General features: G+C 37.8%; 3 protein-coding genes across 4 annotated transcripts; all 3 read left to right on the top strand.

Annotated features, from left to right (window-relative positions):
• Window positions 1-639: 639 nt before the first annotated feature.
• On the top strand, window positions 640-1,532 carry LOC128529228 (cornifelin homolog B-like). Its single transcript, XM_053502632.1, has 3 exons — window positions 640-742; window positions 1,005-1,159; window positions 1,342-1,532. Exons 1-3 carry the CDS (start codon window positions 640-642, stop codon window positions 1,465-1,467), a joined length of 384 nt encoding a protein of 127 aa, XP_053358607.1. The 3' UTR covers window positions 1,468-1,532.
• A 6,807-nt stretch (window positions 1,533-8,339) lies between these two features.
• Window positions 8,340-13,629, top strand: ugt5g1 (UDP glucuronosyltransferase 5 family, polypeptide G1). Of its 2 annotated transcripts, none has more exons than XM_053508205.1 (2): window positions 8,340-8,662; window positions 10,906-13,629. In XM_053508205.1, exon 2 carries the CDS (start codon window positions 10,917-10,919, stop codon window positions 12,486-12,488), a length of 1,572 nt encoding a protein of 523 aa, XP_053364180.1. In that variant the 5' UTR covers window positions 8,340-8,662; window positions 10,906-10,916; the 3' UTR covers window positions 12,489-13,629. The 2 variants fall into 2 exon arrangements, with proteins under 2 accessions (XP_053364180.1, XP_053363543.1); XM_053507568.1 differs by lacking the exon at window positions 8,340-8,662 and adding an exon at window positions 9,556-9,712.
• Window positions 13,630-21,228: 7,599 nt separating this feature from the next.
• si:dkey-165a24.9 (probable G-protein coupled receptor 132) lies at window positions 21,229-24,688 on the top strand. The gene is made up of 4 exons (XM_053498966.1): window positions 21,229-21,423; window positions 21,552-21,675; window positions 21,811-22,393; window positions 22,995-24,688. Exons 1-4 carry the CDS (start codon window positions 21,316-21,318, stop codon window positions 23,341-23,343), a joined length of 1,164 nt encoding a protein of 387 aa, XP_053354941.1. The 5' UTR covers window positions 21,229-21,315; the 3' UTR covers window positions 23,344-24,688.
• The last annotated feature ends 3,012 nt before the right edge of the window (window positions 24,689-27,700 follow it).

The raw sequence follows: 27,700 nt of genomic DNA, 5'->3' as shown, positions 1-27,700 counted from the left end.
TCAGTCTATTGGTCTTGCATTTTTTTCTTAAAATTTGCATCAGTAATGAAGTGCCTGGCTGAACCAGTCACTCAAGCATCCTGGGGAACGTGAGTATGTTAATTTGTGTATGACTGATGACAAGTCTGTTCACACATCTGCGTGTCCCTGTGTTGACCCTTTTGGGTGAAAAGGGAAATTGCGTCATGGGATTGATGGCCACCACCCTTTATAAAGTAGACCATTCAACGTACACTGTTCAGACATCTCCTGAGATTCGTCTAACAGGTAAGTTAGCAGATGGCAAATGGATAAACCTGGGCGAAAAGTGATACAGGGGAATAGACATCTGTGCTTTTTAAACTTAAGCAACTGCTTAGAAATTATTTCAAGGAGACTTGTTGTTTTTACGTTTTAATTTTTACTTTGTTATATTCTATTATAAATAATAATAATTATTAATATAATAATAATAATAATAATAATTATTATTATTATTATTATTATTATTATTATTATTATTATAGAGACATATTTCTTTTTCAATGTTATTACACTGTTATTTATTTAATTACAAAAAAATGATCCATTTCTGAAGCATTTCACAGACTATTGTGCTAAGTAATTTTTGTATGTTTTTCTCAAAATAAAGTTTTCAATATGGCAACCAAGATGGTCATCCAGCAACCCAAACCAATTGTAGTGCCAGCTACCTCAGACCAGTGGAACACCAGCATCTGCGAGTGTGACAGTGTGAACGAATGTAAGTTTGTTACCTGCTTAATCATCATAAAAATAAATCATTTCTTTCAGTCCTATATGTTAGATAAAGTATTCGCAATAATTCAGGTAATGTAGTCTGTATACTGCTTCACTGAGCTCTAAAACTCTCATACTGATTTTATGAATTGACATGGATATACCGGTACATTATGTAACACTAAGCTTTAAAGACACAAGAATGAAGTGTTAATTATACGTCAGTCATTTATAAAGTGTGTGTGTGTGTGTGTGTGTGTGTGCAGGCTGTTTCTCTGTATGGTGCTTTCCTTGCTTCGCCTGCATTACGGCTCGAGACCATGGTGAATGCCTGTGTCTCCCTCTACTGGATATATGCGGCCTCATCCCACCGGCTACACTGTCCATGAGAGTGTCCACACGCAGACGATATGGCATTACAGTAAATATAATATATATAATTCTTATACATCTTGCCAACATGAAACTCATGATTTTACATGCATTCAGCTGGTTTTAGGTACCTTGTTGTTTTTACTGTGTTGCTGAATCCAGTTGAAAACTTTAAATAATAATTATCAATAAACAAGTTTCATTAACTGGACAATTTCTATCTATTCTCAGGACAGCATTTGCAACGACTGTGTGTACTCTTTCTTCTGCGGCCCATGCAGCTGGTGTCAAGTCAGGCGGGAGATGAAGGCCAGACTTCATCCTGTTACACTGCTGAACAACAGGCCACTGGGCTAAAGACTCAAATTATCACAATCTTCATCTTGCTATTAATGTTTCCATCATGAGCAAATGAAATCAACATCTCTACCTAGAGCATAGCATGTGGCTTGTTCTACAAGTAATCTTGAATGCCTGTGTATCCTGGTGAAATCTGGAGTTGCAATCACTGCTCTCACACACACTGATCCAAATGCTGTTTTCAGTCAGGTTAGGGAGTGGTCTCCTCTCTAATGACTGTTTGTGCCTCAGCTCAGGAAGTCGTGAGAAAAGCTGCTAATATATAAAGACTGATAATAAAACACATGTATCCATGTATATAAATATAGCACAGTATGGCATTTAATTTAAAAGGAAATTACAAATAACAAAATCTAGCAGTTAATTTTGTTTTTACAAGGATTGTTGTTAATAGTTTTTTAATATGATGATTATCTTTTTAGCTACTATTGTATACTGTTGTATTATACTGTTATATCATGGGGACTCATACTTTATTGCATGCTTTACTTTTATCACTAAAGCATATGAAGAAACTATACAGAATTCTGTGTGTAAATATTTAAATAAACCTGTTCTTTACATTATGTATATGTGTGCCTTTGAAGTAATTATTAATAAATTTCTCTAGAATTAAACAAAGTGTAAGAATATGTGAACCTTTATATGAATGGTGATATTTTATAACTAAGTTCCATGTCTATATTTTATTTAAATAATCATGAAGACAATTTCCTTTCTCATAATGAGGCTGTGATACAGACACATTTAGGTGCAATAACAACTAGAGGGGTTGCAGATATGATTAGCTTTGAAAAGTCTGTTTGTACCAACTGTGGTACATCAGCTGCCTCAGTCGACACCACTCCAACTACTGGAGCACATGAGTATTATGTTGTACACTGTACTAAAAAAAAATTTAATTAATAAAAATAAACTTTAAATATTCTTCCTAAGGAGTTTTTTTTTTCTGAAAGATTTCTTCATGGGACCTTTAAAGGTACAAGGTTTTTACTGGGTTTAGTGAATTTTACCTGTTTGTCATTGTATGCAGTTTAGCACAAACAATCCACCATGCCAAATCTTTTAGTTAAAAGAATTCTTAAAATGAAAAACAAGTTGTTTTCCGTTATGCATTATTACTAAGAAATCACAAGTTCAAACCCTGTGAAGCTATAGTCACCCATGGCTGAGAGCCATGTGAGCAAAGTTGTGCTTTGATTCTGAAAAAGATAGCACACACTTTCTTTCATTTCACTCACAGTGACACCAGACACCCAATAAATTGCGTTAACAATTAACACTAAGCAAATTTATAACCTTCCATGCCAAAGACATACTGTACATTTATGTTCATTAACAATAAAAAATCTGCCTGTGTTCCTCTTTGTAAGGTGATCTGGCTAATGATTGCCTCAACCCCATCTTCTGTACTTTTGGTTCCTGGAGGACAAACAGCACTCGCTTCATCTTCTCCTGTGGTCATGGCCAGTTGCAAAGCTCTTTTGCCATCCCAAGCAAGCATGATCACCTAGTATGTTGTAATCCCCAACTATGTGGGGTAAACAGTGGGGTAAAGCCTGATGTTACAACTAAGGTTACAACTAAATACTGACAGAGATAACTCCTGGACAATGTTCTGCTCCCATGTCTGACTCTTTGTTTTTTCGTGTGCTTCAGAGACTCTCATTTTGACTTGGGTTTTTGTGTCTGTGGTACAGGTGTTAATAATCTTAGGATAACTAATAGCATTTTTAAAGCTTTATGTCCTGCACCTAGTTCTCATCTCACATCTGTTTTACAACTGTTTTTTGTACAGTTACCTTCTCATGGCTTGGATCATTCTCTTTCTTTTTTTTTTTTTTTTTGTTCTTGTATTTTTCCTTTGCGATTTAAATGAAAAGTCTTAACATTTGCACTTATGCCTTGCCTGCATTTTTCCAAACCTGACAAACACACAATGTTGTTGTTTTTTCTAATAATTTGTGCACCTACAGTGTAGTAATACTTTATTGCTCATAGCTGGAGGAAACACATTACAGCAGAATTTAACATATATTTAAACCAAGAAATAGGTTGTTTGGGGGGGGGGGGCACTAAGCATGACAATTTTAGTTACAATTTCGAAAAATAGATTTATTTTTAGAGAATTTGCACAAATGATTGCGTAAAAAGATGTGTAAATGTTTCATAGATAAATAAATCAGTCACTCGATCTGTCCGCTGTGCTTACTGATGCTATCAGAGACAGTCAAACACACAAACACACTGTCTGACAGAATTTATTAATTAACAGCAAAAGACAGAGTTTGTACCTTTTTGGCCAAGCATCTGGTGTCATGTACATCTGTTACTGCAAAACAAAAAAAAAGGTGTTTCGGTAATATCCTGAAAAACAAGGAGTGGAAGTTGTACAGATGTTTGTCGAGAGACGAACCAGTGTTAGCTCAGAGGAGGGGGAGGGGGAGGGGGAGGGAGAAAGAGAGAGAGACACATCAAAACAGAATGAGAAAAAGTGAGTGGGAGAGTTAGCACCTTAATACCAGATCCAAGAGGAGACAGAAATAGCATGAAAGAACATGTTAATATCAGATCCATGAGGAAGAGAGTAAGCGTAAGAGTAGAAATTAACTTATTTTATATTTTTAAAAAAAACTTAACTTTACTAAAATATAGTAATTCTCTGTCACCATCAATTATAAACAATACACAATACATATATGAGGACTATAGCAGAAGTACAGAACAGTCGATAGAGTATGACTCCATAACAAGTGATGCATTTGCATCATTGTTGATCCCAACTCTTCAATCCAAAAATATCCTTTGTTGCAGTGGATGATCACCCACTGCACTGCAGAATATTTAAAGAAATGACACCATGTGACAGAGTGATGTGCACAGATGGATGATGAGGTTTAAAGAAGAGGAAACCAACACTGAAGACAAACCATGCAGTGAGAGGCCATCAACTGTGACAAAAGAATTTTTCATAGAGTATGTCAGAGTTAGGTTCAACTATGGTGAAAAAGTATGGCTTGTGATAAAGACTATGTTGAGTAGTACCACTCTATAGAGAAAGAGTTACTCGACCAACATGTGCAATTTGAACGATCTAAAGTCTTAAATTACTTTAGGCACCATACTCATATTAGGAAGAGATCAATTCTAAAGTAAAGATCAAATATTCAGAATCATATCTTCAAGACTGTAAGTCTATCTAGATGTATTACCCAATCTTTTAAAATTTTTTCATTAATCTCACATCAGCTTATAAAGAGGATTTTCATGTTAGTGAAAAAAAAAAGAATTAATGCAATTATTACATAGATAACAAATATTTACCTTCATGTTTGTTTATTCCTCATAAGTATTTTGATACTTCATATTTATTTGTCCTGCCCGACAAAAAAACAGTGTCCACTTTTATTTATTGTATATGTGATTCTTTACTATTTTTTAATTGGTAAAAGTTTTGTATATATGCAGTATATGCATAGTACTGTAAGTATGACACAGATGATTAATTGCTGTGTAAAAATGCATTATGATAGAATGATTAATGTTAATACATATAAAAAATGTTCCTTATTCTTCAAATGTATGGCTTGGGCATGACAGCACTACAGGTCTCTGAAATATTTCAAACCATTAAGAGCGACAATAGTATACTCCTTGGGGATATCTAGTTCTAGCACTGGCCTGTATTGCAAAGAGCAGGAAATTGTTGTACCTGTTGATATGAGTAGAAATGAGCAATACAGAGTGAGGGAGAGGAAGCTGGAGCTCAGTGATAAGGCCCAAGGACTGACTCATACATTGGTTTTATAATCACGATTAAACCAGCTTTTGTTTTTCTTTTGGCTACTCTCCTTCCCTTCCATACTTCTCACCATAGCAATAAAAATAGCATTAAAAATAAACGCACACATACACATACCATAATGGTGCACTTTAAATATACAGTATATGATATAGCTGAAACTTGGGAGAAAGGCCACGCATGTAGTGCCACCTTCCTCCCACTTAACTTTAGAAGAACTCTAATCTCTCTCTCTTTTTTTGCTAATGACAAAGTTTCCTCACCAACAATCTCATTGTCTCCACGGCACTATTTAAAACTCTTATCCAAAAAACCCTTCGAGGAGGGCCTGCCTATAGTAAAGCAGAAGTCACTCAGAACTTAAAGATCCAAAAGTTTCATTTCACATTTCTATAAACTTTCTCCATGTAACTGAAGTTAAAGGCATGTTCTACACTCATAAATGATAAACGTTTTTTTTTCCCACTCTAAATGCAACATTACTTTAGCGTTTGAACACTAAAGTCTATAAACATATCTGATGGTGCAACTGACACATACTGTAACTGTGCCTATGAGTAAGCACTGCTTAGTGTTTGGAGACATTGCCCATATCTACATTACTATGTCACCCAGATTTCTAACAACACGGTGGTTAGGGTTTCCTCCTATTATTCTTCAGCTGTCTTAAGACTTATAGGCCAGTGAGTTCATTCTGGTAGCACATTCAAGTGGTTCATTCTGTCTGCACCTTGTGGTTAGTAGCAAAGCAAGGTCATTTTCACAACACACAGCCTGATATTGAAAAAAAATGAACTTTCTTTGCTACTAACCACAGAATGAACTACTTGACTATGTTTCACAATAGTCTACTGGCTCAGCATTAACAACCATCTTAGAGAATATTGCTGACACTTATTAGACAGTGATTCAGTGTTGAATGTGACCCAAGTGCTGCGCGAGCACAAAATGGACAGAGTCATGCTCTATAATGCCTAGTAGGCCTTAGGGACCTTGTGTATCCCATGGGTCAGGCTTCAGAACCACTGAAGATTTCTGTGAAGTCCATGATGGATGATATACAACAACTTCTTAGAGGGCAGTATCTACATCACACTAGTGATTGGCTCAAAGTATTTTCTATGCAAACAACTTCAGTAAATGTAACTGTTAAAAATTTTTTTGATTGCATTACTTAATCTACATTAGTGTGTTGTATTATTATACAATTATAACCAAGTGCACTATTATATTTAAGTTACACTCACTCCACTCACTCATCTTCCATACCACTTAATCCTGTATTTAGGGTTGCAGGGGGCCTGGAGCCTATCCCAGGAGGCTTAAGGTACAAGGCAGGGTGCCAATCCATCACAGGACACACACATACACTCACTCACACACTTATTTACACACTATGGGCAATTTGGGAACACTAGTTAGCCTATTCTGCATGTCTTTGGACTGTGGGAGGAAACCAGAGTACCCGGAGGAAACCCACCAAGCACGGGGAGAACATGCAAACTTCATGAAAGCAGAGACAGGAATCGAGCCTAGCTAGGAATCGAACCCGGACCCTGGAGGTGCTAATGTTGCACATTTTTCTCTCACCCACAGTTTTTGTGTTCATTCATGCAATGCAATTCATTTATGTTAAATGCAATTAAATGTTGACCATAACATTTAATTGCAGGGAGGCTGTAGCCTATACCAGGGTGGGGTATTGGATGGGGTGTGAATCTGACTTGCATTGAAACACTTTCAGCCTACAATGCATATCTTTGGGCTGCGGGAGGAAACCAAAAGACCTAGACAAAACCCATCAAACACAGAGAGAACATCCATGTAACAAACTCCCTTCCTAAAGAACAGAGGTAAGATTCCCCCATTTGAAAGAAAAATATTCTGAAAAAAGTATACTTTACACTTTTTATTTGTCCTGATTTCTGTTTAGACATTGTCAAATTGTGGCTCTATACTGATTTGAAATTTACATAATTCACACTGAGCAATAATGTAAATAATGTTTTTTTTTATGTAATTTCAAATAAAAATGTTAAAAGACGCATTGCTTTTTGTGTTTAATAATCAAAGAGTAGTTCAAGTCCCACCTCAGGTCTTTGTGCATGGAATGTGCATGTTTCCCCAGGGCTAGATGGGTTTCCTCCAGGTGCTCTGGTTTCCTCCCACATTTTAACGACATGCAGATCAGGCTAACTACTGTTCCCAAATTGCGTGTGTGTGTGTGTGTGTGTGTGTGTGTGTGTGTGTGTGTGTGTGTGTGTGTGTGTGAAGGAGGCTCCAGGTCACCACGACCCTGTAAAATGATAAGCGATCTAGAAGATAATTGAATGAATAAATTAATGAATGATCAAAGAGCACCACTAAAGTTTGGTGGAGATTAACTTAAAATGTTTGAGTATTACTGATTGTTATGACAGCTAAATTAAAAGATGCATGCAGGGCAGTGACAGTTTATTGTTTAAGGCTCTGGGTTACTGATCAGAAGGTTGGCATTTCAAGCATCTCCAATCCACTACTAAGCCTGGGGCTACTAAAACCACATAACCCTATGTGCTGCAAGGGCAATGGACCATGGCTAACCCTGCTTCCTAACAGAATGTATTATGTGAAGAAATAATTTTGCTGTGCTCAAGGGTGTTCATTGGAGTTAGTTTCTTGATGACATGATAATAGGCTATGCTTCCAATGAGCAAATATTATGAAATGTACAGACAATTTTGGTGTATTTGTTCCAGATTTTGTTATATTTTCACCCGCCTTGGCTTGCCAGATTATTTCAAGAAACTAGGAATTATTATTTCAAGAAAAAAAAGACGTAAACATACTGTAAAAAAAATTTTAATTCTGTGTTACTTATCTATTTATTTATTTGTTTATTTATTTATATGATCTACTTATTTTGCATGAATTGCCGAGCTCTAATCTGAAAAAAATAAGAGGCATGCTCAAAATCTTTTGGCACCCACAAAAGTGAGCAAAGTAAATCTATCCTTGGTCTTGGGTTCCTTTGATGGGAAAACAGACTTATTTGTCCTCCACTGGCACTTTCGTTTCGTCTCGTGTCCGAATTTTAAGTAGTGAATCACCGGGTATAAATCGATGACTTGAGTAATACAGAGGAAAAAAACCAGGCGAAATCTTCCACGAGATCTTTGTGTGTTTTGCATGTTTATGCGTGAGCACATAAACAAGGTCGATTTGGATCTAGCGTTACTCAGAGACCACAAACTGGTAACTTGAAAATGATCTGCCTTCAATGAGCATGTCTTTAAAACATTAGTTGCTGCATGCCCGGGAGGTTTATTGCTAGATCTGGACATTTCTTAACTGGTTTGATTGGGGTTAAAAACAACTGAAGAGTTACGAATTATCAGTGGAACAAAACAGGTACGGTAAAACCACCTTATCTTATCATTTGTGTTTTTATGTTAAATCTAATTGCTGTTAGGCTGAGAGCTAATGTGTTTTACATTTTAGTTACAAGTAAAACAAAAGGAAAGTTATACTATGCGGGTTAATAACATTTGCGTTTCTGTTCATCTTAGAGTTCTTACAGTGATATTGAAATTTTCAAGAGGGTTTTGGGGCAAAAAAGTTGTTTTTCTGTAGATTATAGTTTTTCTTTTTTCTCTTACACATGTACAGATCCATTCTCTGCCTTTATTTATTTTAATGTTTTATAAGGTTTTTCTTATCTCACTTGCTCACTTACTCATCGTCTACGCAGCTTAATCCTGTATACAAGATCGCGAGTGCTCTGGAGTCTATCCCAGTAGACTTAAGGCACAAGGCGGGGTACACTCTGGACAGGGATCTAATTCATCGCAGGGCACACAAATACACATACAGTCATTCACACACTATGGGCAATTTGGGAATGCCATTTAGCCTAATCTGCATTTCTTTGGACTGTGGAGAAAACCGGAGCAACCGATGGAAACCCATCGAGCACAGGGAGAACAAGAAAGATACATACACACAGCCCTGAGATGGGAATCGAACCTGTGACAGTGCTAACCACTAAGCCACCACGCCATCTGTTTCTTATGTCACATATTCAGTCTACAGGATTCAAATGGTCCTGAGACCTAAACTGCGTTGTTATTTCTAAATATTAGTTAAATATTATTTATCTAGTAGCACCTAACAATGGAATGTAAAGCAGTTTATGCAAATGTAGTATTATGAAAAAATAAGGTTCTGTTAAAAGCATGAAAATAAGGCTTGACATAGTCTTCAGGGTATTAACCCTTAGAACTCAAGTCGAATGGATTCGTGCTGGGAGCACAAAACTGGTTAATGATCATATGTGCCTGTGGTACATGAAAAAGCAAGTGGTGTGTGGACCGGAGAAACGATTGTGCAATCATGTGACATAACGAATACTTTGGAAAATTTTGCGCTAGACTGCTTGTTTTGACTTGATCTTACTTCTTGGTAAATTATTATTATTATTGTTGTTGTTGTTGTTGTTGTTATTATTGATGTTGTTGTTGTTAATTTATTTATTTGTTTATTTTGGTTAAAATTCTGTAATAGAAAAAAAAAGGAGTTATGGTATTTTTTTGCGTGTGTCAAACAGGTGCGTAAACCAGCAGAGCCAGCAGGTTTATAAGGTGTAGTAAATGCTTTTGGAGCATGTTTGGATTAGATTTTACTTCTTTCTTTTGGGATTGATAATGTTTATTAAGGTATTTAAGGTTTAATCTGTGTGTTTTTAGAGATTTTAATGAGAATATTAGTTTTTTTTGTTGTATCACTTGTATTATAAAAAAAATCGAATGGATATGCCTAAGAAACTGTTTATAATTGTAATATGTAAAAAAAAAATGATTTGGTGTGACTGTGGGTGTGTTACAATAATTTGTCTGATCATTAATTAAATATCTCACCGAATAAATAAACAAATACACAAATGTTTTTTAATTGTTTATATTTAAAGTTTCAATTGTATTCGTTTAAGAATGTGTATTTGTTTTGGAAACATGCTTTTTTATCATTTTAATTTGTAAATAAGGTTTAATCTCTGTGTGTGTTTAATAACAATTTATTTTAATAAGTCTATCGGATTTTAACATGTTTTGCTCATTCAGGTTTATAAATTAATTTCATCATGTTGCCTAGGTTGTACTCAAAAAAGAATATAAGATTCTATATGGCACAATCTTTTATAAAAGCCTTGATATACTCAAAAAAAGATAGCCCTAAAATGCTCTGGGCTTTAAGGGTTAAGCTGGTAGAACAGACTCTACCTCTTTTGCTTTATCAAAATCTCAGCATGTTTGTGCAGATCAGAGTGTGCTGTACCAAAAATATGACGCCAGTTGTGCACTAGAGCATAGATCTAATGGTGTTTTGATGCATATCTCAGATACTTCAAACATGCTGATACAGGGAACTTACCAAACTTTATATATTAAGTTTTCATTAATTGCAGTGTTTTCTGATAGGACAAAATGATATGAGATAACATAAGTTACAACAGGTTCATGTAGATCCAAATAAACATAAGATAACATAAGATAACACAAATTTCTCTGTGCAGCTATATAATAGATCTGGTTTTATAGGTCTGAGCTCAGTCTTTGCTTAGTGTAACATTTGTTCTTTGTTCCCTTTGCTTTTCTCAGCTTTCAGGACCATGAATCAACTGCTCATCCTCCCCTGCCTACTTTTGGCAACTTACTATTGCAATGGTGGCAGAATCTTAGTGTTTCCAGAAGATGGCAGCCACTGGGTAAATATGCAGGTCATACTCAAGGAGTTGCATGCCCATGGCCATGATATAACCGTGGTACGATCGTCCAGGAGCTGGTACATCCAGAACAGTTCTCCTCTCTACAAATTCATTAATGTTAACCTCACTAACATAGAAGATGGAAGCTCGAGGTTATTTGAGACCTTGTTAGAGCGGTCACTAGCTTTACGTAGGATGACACCCATCCTGCGCTTTTTTGAACAGCAGAAGGATCTAAAGACTATGTTAGAGATATTCCACGGTGGAGCGCTTAGCATCATTTCTACCATGTTAGATGACTCAGCACTGATGGGAAAACTAAAAGATGCTAAGTTTGACCTAATGCTCACTGATCCTGCTTTCCCTGCTGGGGTTCTGTTGGCCCACTATCTCCATTTACCCATGGTGTATAACGTGCGCTGGCTCAATATAGGAGATGCACACATGGCCATTGCTCCATCTACTCCATCTTATGTTCCCATGGTTAACTCATTGTTCAGTGACAGAATGGACTTCCTACAAAGGACTGAAAATATCCTTCGATATATGTCTAGTATCCTTCAGGAGCAATTTGTTATTCTCCCCATTTATAATGAATTGCTTAAGAGGCACTTTCCACCAGGAGCAGATCTTCTCACCATGCAGCGGTCAGCAGAAATTTGGTTGATGCGTGTTGACTTTATTTTTGAGTTCCCACGCCCTAGTATGCCTAATGTAGTCTACATAGGTGGCTTTCAGTGTCGGCCAGCTGAACCCATTCTTACAGAGCTGGAGGAGTTTATGCAGAGTTCTGGTGAGCACGGTGTGGTGGTCATGTCCCTGGGAGTCATGGTTACTGCCCTTCCCAAACCAATCACAGAAGCCATTGCAGCTGCCTTTGCTAAGCTACCTCAAAAAATCATATGGAGATATGTAGGTGAGCCACCTTCATCTCTGGGTAACAACACTTTGCTTCTTAAATGGCTTCCTCAGAATAATCTTTTGGGGCACCCCAAAACATGTGCATTTGTGTCTCATGGTGGCACCAATGGCATTTATGAGGCTATCTATCATGGAATTCCTGTGTTGCTTCTGCCACTTCTCTTTGATCAGTTTGACAATGCAATTCGACTGGAAACCCGAGGTGCAGCCCGTGTGCTCCAGGTCACCACACTGACTTCTGAAGAATTCCTTAAAGCCCTCAAGGATGTTATTAAAAATCCATCTTACAAAAGCAACATGCAGAAACTCTCAGAGCTTCATCGCGATCAACCCATTCCTCCACTAGACAGTGCCACGTTCTGGATTGAGTATGTCATAAGACACAAAGGAGCTCAACACCTGCACTCAGAAGGAAGCAGGCTTCCATGGTATTCCTACCACAATCTAGATGTGGTAGGGTTTCTGACAGCCATTGTTTTAGCTGTACTCTGGGCCTTATTATATAGTGTTAAATTCCTTTGCTGTATGTCAAACAGAAAGCAAAAGGTTGAGTGACCGAAACTGAGCGATCCATAAGGATGCATTTTATATGCATTTTATATGCGTTTTTTTCCTTTTGATGTTGGTGGTGGGATTGTGTGTGCGTGTGTGTGTGTGTGTGTGTGTGTGTAAGCATTTTATAGGACAATCAACAAACTAACAAACTATGATAAATACTATTGCATCCTTTTCAAACTAGATTATTTAACAGCTAAGACCAATATACATTATATTTGTTACATAATCTTCATTACAGCATTGACAGGTTTTAGATTATACAATACATTTCCTTCACTATAGTTGCTCCAAAGTTGCTCTAAAGTTAATTGTTATAAAGTTATAACTTTCTGCCATACCATTACAATGCCAAAACCTATGACAAATATCATGCAGCTTCCTGTTGTGCCACCAGAGCAGCTCTGGCCCCTTGCGGCATGACTCCACAAGACCTCTGCTCTGGGGGTGTGCGGTGGTGTCTAGTGCTGGGAAGGTATCAGATCCTTTAGGTGTAGGGTAGGGCATCTATGAATATGATTTGTTTGTCCAGCACGTTCCATGGATGCTCAGCAAGAGTGAGATCTGGGGAATTTGGAGGCAACAACCTTGAACTCAACCTTGAGCTCATAAAGCTCCACACACAGCAGACCATGGTGCACTGGGTGTTCTGATGCCTTTCTATCATGGCCAGCATTAATTTGTGATTTGTTTTGCATTGGCTTTACTGAAGTATTGAAACCGGCAAGCTGGCCTCCCTCTGGCCTTGCATGCACATAATCCTGTTGCCAGTTTGCTGGTGTATAGTGATGAATTTTATCCACTGGTCAGTGGCCATAACGCTATGGCTATATGCTATCTACATGACTTAGAATTTGAAAATTTAGTTTTTAATGTACATGTATATGGTATAATTTTTATGTTTGTTTATGTATATGTAAAAACAAAAAAAAGTATATTTTTGTGCTGAAATAAAAATGCAAAACCAAATACAGATATACATATCATAACAAAATCTGAAATTGTGCATAAAGTAAGATCATATGAAGAATGTTTAATTAATTACATTTAAATATATAGCCAGTCTTCACATAGATGAACATAAAACAAAATTATTAATCTCATTGAGGGGCTTTTGTTATATGTACAGTACATGTGGTTATTACACACTAAGTGGCAAAAGCGCACTTAATGATGGTGGAACACATTTGTATTTGTAAAGGATCAGCCAAATTGAAAGAATAATAGCACTGCATTTATAGAGAAATAAAATATCACATGCATAAAAAATATGTAATGCATTCAGAGGTTAATATGAAGTTACAGGACATTTGTCGAAGTTTTATTATTCCTTATATTAATTTATATTAAAGTAAATTATTAAGAATATTTTGTTTTGGAAACCAGTAGTGTTCGGTATTTACTGGACCAACAATGGGTTACACACTTCTCTTAATTACCCCAAAATCCTTTTTTACTATCTGGGTCTAAGTAAGATAGAAGACTTTATTATGTTACCTAGGCAGGTGCACTTCTCCATGCTTTCATCCTTTGGAAGGCTTCATCTCTGGTATCTAGGAACAGCCAATCTTTCTTCATTAGGAGCAGTTCATGAAGGTACTACTGAGCCCAAGAGCTAATACCCTAACATACCGTAAGCATGGCATGTTTTACCCAAAACCAAACTCCAGTTATAATAATTATTATTTTTTCATTAATTTTATTTACTTGTTTTGCTTAAAAATTGATTCCCGCCAATATACTGTATATTTAAGAAATATAAGAAATATTTCTGGTTAAAACTAATTTGATTAAGTGATTAAATAATTAATTGATTGATTGATTGGTTGATTAATTGATTGAAATATTATCTATACATGTAATAAAACTGTAAAGTTATCATGTCCGTACATTGAAGATATTTGCAAAAAAAATAATTTGGCAGACATAAGATTAAGAGTAATAGAACACATCAAGATGGTTTTGGGAATTTTTGTCTGTTAGTTTGTGCACGTATCATGTTAAAACTACTAACTGAATTCTAATTGGGTTTTCAAAGGTGTATTTGGCCGGGCTTAAGGTAACATATAGGCTTTGTTTTGTCACAATCGGCCCTTGGGAAGAGAAGATATGCTACTTTGAAATTTTAATGAAAAATGCCCTTATATCATAAACAATTTCAAGTTCAAGTTCAAGTTCAAGTAGGCTTTATTGTCATTACAACCATATACAGTTAGTACACAGTGAAACGAAACAACGTTCCTCCAGGACCAAGGTGCTACATGCAACATAAACTTACAACATAAATTAACAGAGACACTAAACTAGCTAACCAAGAGGCCTAGTTAACTGGCTAGCAGAGACAGGACAGAGAGATCTAACATAAATTACAACATAAATTAACAAAAACTAACTAGCTAAGTAACATTTTTACGGACAACATAAAGTGCACGTGCAAATGTGCAAACAAGAGCAACAACAAAGTGACAGTGCGCAACCACGACATAACAGAACATAAAATATGGTGTTGAGGTAGTGGGTAAACGTAAACATTCCTTAAAACAGCAGCAAGATTTGAGGAATTAGTGCAAAAATGTAGTCCAGTAATGATCATTGTGCAAAAAGATTGTTAAAAACAGTGAAGCATTTACAGGTTGGTGTGTACGATAATTTGGTGGTGTAGGTCAGTGTGTCTGCACTTGTGTTGATTAGTCAGTCCAGTCTCAATATTTTGAGGTAGTTGAGTTAAGCTGTGTGATAATGTTTGTGTTTGTGTGTGTGTGAGTGTGTTTGTGTTTATCAGTCCAGTCCCTTTTTGTTGAGGAGACGGATGGCTTGTGGAAAAAAGCTGTTGCACAGCCTGGATGTGTGTGCCCGAATGCTTCGGTACCTTTTTCCAGATGGCAGGAGTGTAAAGTGTGTGTGAGAGGGGTGTGTCCGATCAGCCACAATGCTGGTGGCTTTGCGGATGCAGCGTGTGGTGTAGATGTCTTCAATAGAGGGGAGAGAGGCCCCGATGATCTTCTCCGCTGTCCTCACTATCCGTTGTAGGGTTTTGCGATCCGATATGGCACAATTCCCAAACCAGACAGTGATGCAGCCGCTCAGGATGCTCTCGATAGTTCCTCTATAGAAGGTGGTCAGGATCGGTGGTGGAAGCTGGGCCTTCCTCAGTCTTCTCAGAAAGAAGAGACGCTGTTGGGCTTTCTTCTGTAGGGAGCTGGTGTTGAGGGACCAGCTGAGGTCCTTCTCTAGGTGGACACCCAGGAATTTGGTGCTTTCGACAATTCCCACAGAGGAGCCGTTGATGCTCAGCGGAGAATGGTCGCCTCGTGTCCTCCTAAAGTCAACAACCATCTCCTTTGTCTTGTCAACATTTAGAGACAGGTTGTTGTCTTTACACCAGTCTGTTAGCCTCTGCACTTCCTCTCTGTACGCTGACTCGTCGTTCTTGCTAATGAGACCCACCACGGTCGTGTCATCAGCGAACTTAATGATGTGGTTCGAACTGTGTGTTGCTACACAGTCGTGAGTCAGCAGTGTGAACAGCAGGGGACTAAGCACACAGCCTTGTGGGGCCCCAGTGCTCAGTGTGGTGGTGCTGGAGGTGCAGTTCCCGATCCGTACTGACTGAGGCCTACCGGTCAGAAAGTCCAGGATCCAGTTGCAGAGGGAGGTGTTCAGGCCCAACAGGTTCAGCTTCCCAATCAGTTGTTGGGGGATGATAGTGTTGAATGCTGAGCTGAAATCTATGTACAGCATTCGAACATATGTGTCCTTCTTGTCAAGGTGTGTGAGGGCAAGATGGAGTGTAGTGGAGATTGCGTCGTCCGTTGAGCGGTTAGGACGGTACGCAAATTGCAGTGGGTCCAGTGAGGAGGGCAGCAGGGACTTTATGTGTCTCATGACGAGCCGCTCGAAGCACTTCATGATGGTGGGTGTGAGTGCAACGGGACGGTAGTCATTGAGACAGGACACAGTAGACTTCTTGGGCACGGGGACGATGGTGGTGGCCTTGAAGCACGTGGGAACGACGGCGCTGCTCAGAGAGATGTTAAAGATGTCGGTGAGAACATCTGCCAGCTGTTCAGCACATTCTCTGAGCACTCTGCCTGGGATGTTGTCTGGTCCAGCAGCTTTACGTGGGTTGACTCTGCGTAGAGTTTTCCTCACCTCAGCTGTAGTGAGACACAGCACCTGGTCGTTCGGAGGAGGGGTGGTCTTCCTCGCCGCTACGTTGTTCTGCCTGTCAAACCGAGCATAAAAGTTGTTCAGCGCATCTGGGAGGGAGCCGTCACTGTCACAGGCAGGTGATGTCGCCCTGTAGTTTGTGAATTTACCTTGAAAAAAACATTAGTTAATCTTAAAATTCAACAAATGGAGCTAAATCATTTTTAATATGTGCTTATGAGTGTGCAGTTGAAATCTACTTAATAAATGTATGAGATCTCACACCTTCATTTCGCGCACTTCTTGGTAACATGTAAAAATTTTAGTTTATCCAAAAATTCAACAGATGGCATTGTACATTTCTTTAAACCCTCTTATGAGTGTGCAATTAAAGAAAAATATGGCAAAGACTGGTGATGGAGAAACAGTGTACAGTGAATTTATCATCTAAATAGTCAGATGGAATAAACATTGCTTTTGAAATATCAGTGACAGTGGGATAAATATCAAAATGGTCAAAAATGTTGAAATTTACACACAACAACTTTAAGAGTCAATACTTCATGCTGCCACAAGAAAGGAACACAAAGCATTTCCTGCAGAGGACTGGGAACTTCCTTCAAAATATGTTCAGCCCAATTCATTATCCTACTGCTCAAAAGGAAGTGTTCACAAAGTTCAGAACTTCTCAGCATTTAGCTTTTTTTTATACTTTAATATCTGGTAACATAGTCTTCATACTGTATATGTCTGCCAGTGTTTTTAAATTGGAATGGCATTTATCTTTCTGTTGAACTCCTTATTGGACAATTCCTAGATCATACCAGCAGATCATTATTATGACTTCAGTGCATGTTGAGTATCCTGTGCCGCTAGGTTAATGAATTGCGTTAGTGACACCATCTATTAGGCTTATGAGAGCTGTCTAAAAAATGATGAATGCTAGCTAGTGGTCTCCACCACTAAATATTGTAATGAAGTGATTCAAGTATGATAATATATGAGTTTCCTACATTCCAGTAATAGTTATTAAGGTAAGCTCTAGTCTTGGGACCTGGACAGTTTGTAATGTTTAAGACTTCAAAAATGTTAAATTATAATGTAGACCTGAAGCTCAATGGAAGGGGGCTAAAGCAACAGCAGCTAAATTTACAGAGACAAATTAAATCATGAAAGGTACAGTTATTTCTGTGATTAGTTACTGGATAATGTAGTGGATAAAGAGCAGACCACATGAGTATAAGTAATTTATGAAACTGACAAAAGTAATAATAAATAAAATATTACTTATAATTAACTAATGTAAATCAGACGTTGCTTTTAAAATGTGGTTCTAACCAAAAAACTAAACTGAGAGAAAAAAAAAATGATGGAACTAGCCTGGAGAAAAAAGGTAGATATTCCTACAAAGCTTTGAAAATAATTTGACCATAGGGACATGTAAAACTTAAGTGTGTCCTGAAATTATCATCACAGGTGTCTTTAAACTTATAATCAGTCAGTCTGTCTATTTAAATGGTAAAAAGTAGTCACTGTGCTGTTTGGTATCATGGTGTTTACCACACTGAACATGGACCACAGAAAGCTAAGTAGAGAGTTGTCTTAGGAGATTATGGAAAATTACAGGCAAAGATGTTAGGCATTGGACGACGGTTTAGAAGGTCCCAGGTTCAAACCGCATGACCACCAAGTTACCACTGTTGGGCCCTTAAGCAAGGCTTTTAATCCTAAACTGCTCAGATTTATATTGAGATAAAAATGTAAGTCGCTCTGGATAAGGGCGTCTGCCAAATGGCGTAATCGAAATGTTAAAAGTAAAGACTATATGGTTCACAGTTGCACATATTATTCGGAAGTTTAACGTCCACAGGACTGTAGGCAACCTCCCTGGATGTGGCTGCAAAAGGAAACTTGATGATGAATTAAAAAGACAGATAATACGAATAGTTCCCAAAAAGCCAACAACTTCCAAACTGATTAGAGATGAACTCCAAAGTCAAGGTACATCAGTGTCAGATCACATCATCCATCACAATCTAAGGCAAAATGGACTTAATGGGGGATGAGCAAGGATGATTTCACTATTGAAAAACAAATCATAAAAAAGTAAGAGTGCAACAAATCACAAAGTTTCTGGGAAAATGTTCTTTGGACAGTTGAGACAAAACTGGAACTTTTTGTCAAGTCACATCAGTTCTATGTTTACAGATGAAAAAATGAAGCATACAAAGAACACTATTCTGTACCTACTGTGAAACAAGTGGACACCCTGTGCATCTGGTAGGAAATGAATCTATGCAGGGTACAATAAAATCCTCAGGACCATCAAGGCATTCTGGAGCAAAATGTGCGGCCCAGTGTTAGAGAGCTTGGTCTCAGTCGCAGGTCATCGGTCCTCAAATAGGATAATGACCCAAAACACAGCTGAAAACACCCAAGAAAGGCTAAGAACAAAATACACAGTGGAACCTTGGATTATGAGCACAATTCGTTCTCAGACGGCCCAAAAGAATAAATACATAAAAATAATTAATACAAAATATAAAGTAAAAATAAAACAAATTATTCTGCAAACAATAAATCCCGACAGGGATAAGTGTTTCCGTTTCCTCTTATTCGAGTTTCCTCTTCTTCTTCTCTTATTCGAGTTTCACACACACACACACAAACACACACACACACACACAAATCAACAGAAAGACTGTTTTATCTGAAAAATTTGCAAGGAACATCACTAATAACCGTCGCATGAGTCCACGTTAACGGAATAATTGCTGTACAGTAAAAATCAAAAACAAATTAACCTGCACTTTACCTTTGAAAAGAATCGTGACAGAGCAGTGTTTCTGTGTAGAGCAGAGAGGAGGAGGGTGTGTGTGAAGAGGCATGGTGTCAAATTACGCGCGCACACACATAACGGCATGCTGAGGGAGAGAAAGAAATTGGATCTTTAACCTCTCTAATTAGACTTTCTTTTTTTACTCCCAATCTGAGGTTCCACTGTAGAACTATTCTGAAGTGGCCTTCTATGAGCCCTGAAAGAAATCCTATTTAAAATCTGTGAAAAGAGCTGAAACATGCTGTCTGGAGATGCACCCATCAACCCAGTGACAGGTAGAGCAGTTTGCAAATGGCAAAGCAAAATACCTGTCAACAAGTGGAGTCTCAGTAAACGCTAGATTACAGAAATCGCTTGATTGCAGTAATTGCCTCAAAAGGTTGTCCAACAAAATGTCAAGTTAGGGGTACCTTTATTTTTGTCCAGGCCAGTTCCATTAGTTTGTTTTTTGAAAAGTTTCTGTTGAACCACAATTTAAAAGCAATATCTGATTTTTATTGGTTACTTTTGTTGGTTTCAAGTTATTTCAGTGACCCATTGTGAGTTTTTCTTTCTTTAACAGAAGGGTACAAACAATTTTGTCCATGTGTGTATGCAAGTATGCCTCTTATTCCAAAGACTATGTCTAAGCCACCAGTTCATAAAGCTGCTAATGGACAAAGAAAAGCTCATTTTAGACTAAAAGAGGAAAGAATGCAGCTCCTGCGCTGTTGCAGCACTGCATGCTGAACTAACCGTATAGCTCTGCAAACCAGCTAGCAGGGAATGCTGCCACATAAGGCATGGTGGCTTAGTGGTTAGTACTGTCAACTTGGTCCTGGGTTCGATTCCCGGCTAGGTTTGATTACCGTTTCTGTGTGCATGGAGTTCTCTGAGCATGTTCTCCCCATGCTTGGTGGGTTTTCTTCGGGTACTCTGATTTCTTCCCACAGTCCAAAGACATACAGATTAGGCTAATTAGTCTTAACAAATTGGCCCTAGTGTGTGAATGAGTGTGTGCATGTCTGTGTGGCCTGCAACGAATTGGCACCCTGTCCAGGGTGTACCCCACCTCATGCTCTCCTGGGATATTCTTCAGGCCGCCTGCAACCCTGTATACAGGATAAAGCACTATAGACGATGAGTGAGTGAGTGATAAACCCACAGACCCTTAGCTTTAGCTGAGATGAGGTATAGCATTTTGGCGGACATCTGTAGCTTGGTTTTCAAAACAGAGTACAAAAACATGAAACATCTAAGAACACAGACCACAAGGCAGGTATCAAACCTGGAACCTGGAGATGTAAGGCAACAGTGCTAACCAGTATTGCCACTCTGCCACCCAAATTAAGCACTCATTATATAAAAAAACAAGTATGTAAAAAGAGATAAACATACATTTGGTGACAGGTTGTGCATATTAAAAAGCATTTTTTTTTATTGTTAGGAAAAATAAGGTAGCAGACAAGACTAATGTTGAGACTAATATTAAGGAAATTAATTATGATTTATAAGTACTTACATCAGGTACATAGCTTTTACTTGAGTCACTTACTATGAGTATGTATACATCATTGACTTAGCCTGTCACTTTCAAATTTGTTTGTTATACTAAACTATACAAGTTTTAACCAAAACTTCATGAATTTTCACATAAGAATGCCAGTCCAAAAAGGGACTGGGTGTCACATGGGAAATGAAAGTATAATGAGGGTGTTTCACTTGTCTCTCAGCAGCCTTTCCGTCAGTTTGAACAGTTTGGCCTAACTTGTATCCCTCGCCAGTGTTTTTGTTCTGGAGGAGAAAGGCATCAGGATGTGACTGCTCCAAGGCAGTAGAAGTGGCTTCCTGCTGGGGGAAATGATCAAAAAAATTCAGACAAGCCCCTTATGGACGAATGAATCATGCACTCTGACTTTCACAGGTCCTTGCACACCAAGCAAAGACTCTCATATAGGCAGATGTAAGGTAAGTAATGAAAACCATCCATTTAGCATGTAAGCCGTGAAAGTAGGCATTACAGAAGAAATCAATTTGCATTAAGTGTAATGAATTTGTTTGTTTTTGCATATAACTCCTTGTCATTGTTTTTCAAGGATCAACACACACACTGCAACGCAACAGCAGCTGGAGCGGTTAAGGCTTGGCAGCGTGAACAGCTAAATGTTCAAACCTTCAAATGTCTTTCAAATGGGAAAGTCATAGAAATCATGTTTATGAGTGAGTTATTTGTTTTATAATTTGGCACTGATGCATAATGAAATAGCTTGCACCAAATCTGCATAGTCGCTAGCTTTGATTTCAAGCACTACCAGACGCCGGTAAGGCCACCACTTTTCTTCATTTTCTCCACAGACGTGACAAATGGAAGCTGCAACATTCCACTGGAGACAGATCGGGTTGGACTAACCTACATCTACAGCCTGTCTTTCTCTCTCGGCTTGCCAGCGAATCTACTTTCGCTGTGGGGACTTTACCAGCTGGGCCGCTCGAGCGGAGGTGGTACTCAGCTGGTTTATATACTCAACCTCCTGCTGTCAGATCTTCTTCAGTTGCTCACCTTGCCTCTGTGGATCCTCTACCTACAGAGAGCTCATCGCTGGCCCTTTGGCCCCATCGCCTGTCAGTTGGTGGGCTATGCTTTCTACGTGAACATCTATGCGAGCATCGCCTTTCTATGTCTTATAGCACTGGACCGCTGTCTGGCCATTGTGTACCCATTAAGCAGCCGTTGTGTGAGGAAGGTACGGTTGTCCGTGTTGTCTGGATTGGCCGTCTGGACTCTTGTGTTCCTGTTCTGTCTAACTGGTCTCTACCCATCTGTATTTGAGCCCCAGGAGGGTTTATGTCTGGAGCAGTATCCCGTCACACCAAGATACGCTTACTTTAAAATAGCCACGGTGATACTGGGCTTCCTGATGCCATGCTCTATACTCGGGTAAGAGACTGACTTCATGGAAGTGTGTGTGTGTGTGTGTGTGTATGTGTGTGTGTACAATAATACAATGATTAAGCATCTTTTTACCACAGCACTGTTGAATTCACAATCCTGATTGCTCAGGAGATATTGATTAATTTTTTTTAGAGCATTAGCTCTGAAAACAGTAGCAGCTGTAATATTAATTAAGGTTAATATTAATGTGTTTGCCTTAAGATTTTTTTGGTTTCTATAGGAAAAAGCTCATTCATTTGTAGTGAAGCTTTTCTAATTTTCTTTTTTTTTTTCATTTATTAAATTAAATTGAATCATTTTTGATATGGTGAATGTTTTTAGTAAAATAATGTTTATCATTTATGTAAGGAGTCTTTACATATTTGTTATTTTGGGTGGAGTGGTGGTATTTACGTAAATTACTAAAAAATAAAAGAAAGGGTGGTGAGGGAATGACTGATCGAATTTCTTTTGTATAAAAGAAATCAAGCACTTTGCGGCATGCTAGTATTGAAAAAGTAGTCAAAACATAATTTGAAACTTTACATCACTTATTATATATCATGTCAATTAAAAATCTCTCCGCCTCTACCCTTCTTATCGACAGCTGCACGTCTGCCCGAATCGGGATAACACTCCGCAACTCGCCCTCCATCTCTGATCATGAGCGCAACAAAATTGTGGGCACCCTAACAGTCATCACCATCATCTTCATCGTGGTCTTCGGCCCCTATCACATGGTGGGCGGTTATAGAGTCGTCGCGCTGCTTCTAACTGAAGACCAGTGTGCACTGGAACGCTCTATCTACCTGCGCTACAGAATCTGCTACGGATTAACCAGTCTTAATACACTGTTAGATCCACTCTTCTACATTTTTCTTTGTCAGAATGCACGTCTTGAGCTCCAAAGATCTCTCCCCTGTCTACCATATCCGCGCAGGTCAGAGGGCCCGTGACATTTGACCCAGAAAATATGTAGTTGCCAGGGGCGGACTGGGTGCTTTTGGTGGTAAAAAAACAAGCCTGCTGGTTCTTTTGCGAAAAAAGTACTTAAAAGTTGTATCAGGAATTTTCGATTTTGATGAGCTGTCAGCATCTGTGTGTCCTTGGGTCTGGTGGAATGAGAGGCGTTCGAAGGCTACGTGTTGTGCAGCGAAGTGCATTTCTGTGATGACTGTCCCTTCAGGCAAGCATACAGGCTCTGAATACAAATAGAAAGCTTTACATTAGCATGTTTGCATTTTTCAAATTTTTTATACATTATATTACTTAAGATTTATGCTTTAAATCTGGGAGCATTCCACAAATATTATTAATTTTTCAGAGAAGCGACGGACAGTACAGTTCCTAAGTGCAATAGAAGGTAAACTGACTTATTTACCATAGTCTTTTTTTTCTACATTCATAAATTTTAAACAAAACTACCTTTACTAATTGAGTTTGTTTTCAATTTTCCTTTTTTGATTAAAATATGGTTACACTTTTACTAGTGTTTAAAAGTTGGTGCATATTAATAATTCATTCGTGCTATTCATTAGCTAAGGTCCAGGTTTATTACCACACTTTCATTCACTGACCAAACAAGACTCAGCTTTTGTATTACAAAACAGATTTCTTTTTCCTCTTATTCAAGGACAGATCCCTTAAGCTGTTTCCTTACAGCACTATTTCACCTTATAATAATAAAACACCTTTTAATAGCACATTAAATTGCCTACAGTACTCATTCTGGTATTGATGTGTAAGTGGAATGATGTTTATTGCATGATGATGAGAATACTTGAGTACAAGCTGTCCTCGTGCATGCACTATGATTAGTTTTTTCAAGATGTTTTTTTTCCACACGGCAGATATTTTCCAAAGTTTGTTCGCTTTTTTATTTGCTGGCAGAGAGTCTTTAGTCATTGGGTCCACCAACCAAAGTAAAATAGTTTGCACAATTAAATTTTCCCAGGGTAATGTGTTTGACTAAAACCATAAAGAGGCTTAAAAACATTTTATGAGTTTTCCAGGCAAGTTGGAGCAGGAAGATATAAACCCGTCAGACATGTGTCTCTCCAAAGCTGGAGAAAACTTCAATGAATAAGTGTGAGATCTGGGTTAAAGGTCCAAATCTTTTTTTTCTGTATCCAAGAAATGAAAATATAACACATCGTTCCAATGATCTTTGTAGTCTCATAATAATGATTTGCGGAAGGAGAATTGATAAAAGAATAATGGATAACATCTTTTAAAAAACTTACACAAAAACACACACACAAAAAAATGTGTCAATTTTTAAACATGTTTGTCATTGTATACTTTTTTATTGTTTTCTGTACAATTTAAAACTAAATTAGAGGGGATTTAAAAGAGCTAGAACATGCACAGGCTATAGAAAGTCAAATGAGCTGAAAGAAATCTAATTTATCATAATTTATCAATGCATTAATAAGTAAATTTAAAATAAAAATATTTTGTTTCTATTAGTTTTGTCTTGTGGTTTGTTTTTGTTTTGTTTTTTCGCATAAAACATACTTCTGTACCTCTGCCCCAAAGCCCCCTCCTCCTAACCAACACACATACATGCACACATACGCATGCACTGACAAATGGTAATCCAAACCCGACTTGACAAGGTCTTTTTTTTTTCTAATTATACAACTTATATTATTAACATTAACAGTTAAACAGGGGCGATCCTGGATTCTGCAAGGGTCCTGGGCAAAAATTTGCACAAGGCAATTCCAATCAGCATTCATCACCATTATCTTATGAATGATAAATAAGTTTGTCAGCCCTCAGTGGCCACCCTACTGGCCTGAGGCTCCAAATGGTTGTCTGCCTTTGCCTGTTAACAAGCAGCACAGCTGCAGTGAAAGTTCACCTTAAATAAAGTTCCTTACATCATCACCTGTTGCTTATGTCACTTCATGAAACACCCCTTGATTTTACATGGATGTGAAAGGACACCTCAACCAGCATACCACATGCAGACTGTAAATCATCCAGGAGTGTAATAGGAGGATATCTGTCGCCCTCTGCTGGTTGAACCCAAAATCAAAACAATCCTAACAGCTCTGGCAATAAAGAGAAGCCTGAATGAACACTTTGTAGGCTTTGATTTATTGACTACAGCTGACATTTGTTTATCAGCACCTGTTTGGCCTCTGTAGGACTTTAAAGATTGAATATAACAAAACAGTAAAACTTATTCTGAACAAGATTAATATCAAAAAACATGTCAGAATACTAATTTTACATAAACATCTTGCAGATTCAGCTCATCGCCATGGTAAAATGTCTCTCACTCATAGATGCAGAACATGCTGAAGCAACAGGATCAAATAACCACAACCAGACCTCCCACATCTGCTGTCTTCAGCTGTTCCCACAGTCCCTTTTAATCAGTTTGGTAAGACTACCTCAGCTCATTGTTGATTAAATGGTATTGTCCATAGTAGGAAACAATACATGTTGAAATTTCTTGGTTCTATTAATGGAAAGAGTGATTTTACAGTGACATGAACCCTAGAACTGAAAGATAAAAGAGTTGTTGTTATTAGCACTGATTACTACAACAACAAAAACAAAAACAAATCTTCCTATTTACACCATGTTTAATAAGTTCTACAATTTATAAGCTCTCATTTATTAGCTCTCATGATTTACACGTGGATTTTACAGAAATATGAATTTAAAAAAAAAAAAAATATTAACACTGATTGTTTAATCATGATGAAAACGTGGTTTTGGAAAACTATTCACTGAGATATCCTGGAAATGCGTGGCCTCAGTCATGTGACCTGACTAGCATGAACATAATTACAGGCCAACTTGTAAAACTCGACATAATGTATGAAAGTACCTCTTAGGTGTCATTGCAGACGTTTTGAGTTTAATCAGAGCGGGACGTTATTGTAAATCGATAAAAATCTCTCCGATAAATTAAATAGGTTAAACTACAGGACCTGCTTTAAATGGCCATTTAGCAAGCCCAAATGACCAAAAACCTTTCACTTAGGTTGTTGTTCTTTGTTTTCCGGTTGCTTCTGTCAAGGGGTCGCCACTGCAGACCATCCGATCTGCACATAACTTGGCACAGGTTATATATATATATATATATATATATAGCAGTATTATATATATATATATATATATATATATATATATATATATATATATATATATATATATAATACTGCTTATTCATTGGGTAGGTAAAATCAGCATCTATTACCACTTTAATGAAGGGTGAGAAAGTTCAACTAGCTTTTATATCACAATCAAAGTTAGGAGCAAATATATTCACAAATTACCTGCCAAGTCACAGATATTATACACCATGACAGTGTTTCTTGAAGCCAGGGATAATTTGCATTCCTCTTATGATCGTATCAGATGTTTATTGAATGAAGATAATAAACAGTACTGAACACAGCTCAAGGTCTGATCCTAACCCGAAGTTACTATTTCTAGAGTGGTCTCCTCATGTTCATGTGGGCTCCCTGTGGATTCTCCAGTTTCCTCCTGCTGTTCAAAACATGCCATTGGAAAGCTAGTTATGATAAATTGTCCTTAAGTGTGTGTGTGTGTGTGTGTGTGCGCGCATTGTCCTGTGATAATCTGGCATCACAGTATCCCATTCAGTGTGTATTCCTGCCCTGTGTTTCTGGGACAAACCCAAGATCTATGATGACTGGAAGTGAGTACTAATACATTAATCACATTATTTTCATTAATGTAAATCAAAGTGCATTTTATTTATTTATTTATTTATTTATTTATTAATTATGTATTTTTGACTCATTGACTCTGACACGTTTAGAAACAGAATTAAAAATGCTCACATTGTGAATTCAAATGTATTATTTGGCATCTTATGAAAAAGTATTGGTAATGTAACAAGCTTTTATATTGAACATATACATTCTCTCTCTCTCTACATAAATAGATATATCTTATCTGTAAGGAATTTTATCATTTCGATACTAGATACTGATCACGATAGATGCGTAAACACACAAATAAACATGGTGGAATAATTTGCGCACCAGAGTAATTAGTTAGTTGTACAGACACGCCGTGGACTAACGTGTACCCCGATGGTTTTGTGAATCGGTATGGATCGTGGAGCGAGTCGGCTAAATTTAGCACAGAAACTACAACCAATCCGCAGTTTATGCACTGGATTTGTGTTGACCGGCCTCTAACGTCTCCGCCAATACGCGGTCACGTTCTTGTTGAGTGACATACGTTTCGTGCAATCACCTAGAGCTAATCGGGGAGCGGGCGGGGCTTGCAGTGGCAGGGGTGGGCATTTGGGGGGTCATT

The sequence above is a fragment of the Clarias gariepinus genome, chromosome 1 (assembly GCF_024256425.1).
Source record: "Clarias gariepinus isolate MV-2021 ecotype Netherlands chromosome 1, CGAR_prim_01v2, whole genome shotgun sequence".
NCBI lineage: Eukaryota > Metazoa > Chordata > Actinopteri > Siluriformes > Clariidae > Clarias > Clarias gariepinus.
The sequence above is the reverse complement of the archived record's forward strand: the minus strand, read 5'-3'. Positions and strand labels throughout refer to the sequence as shown.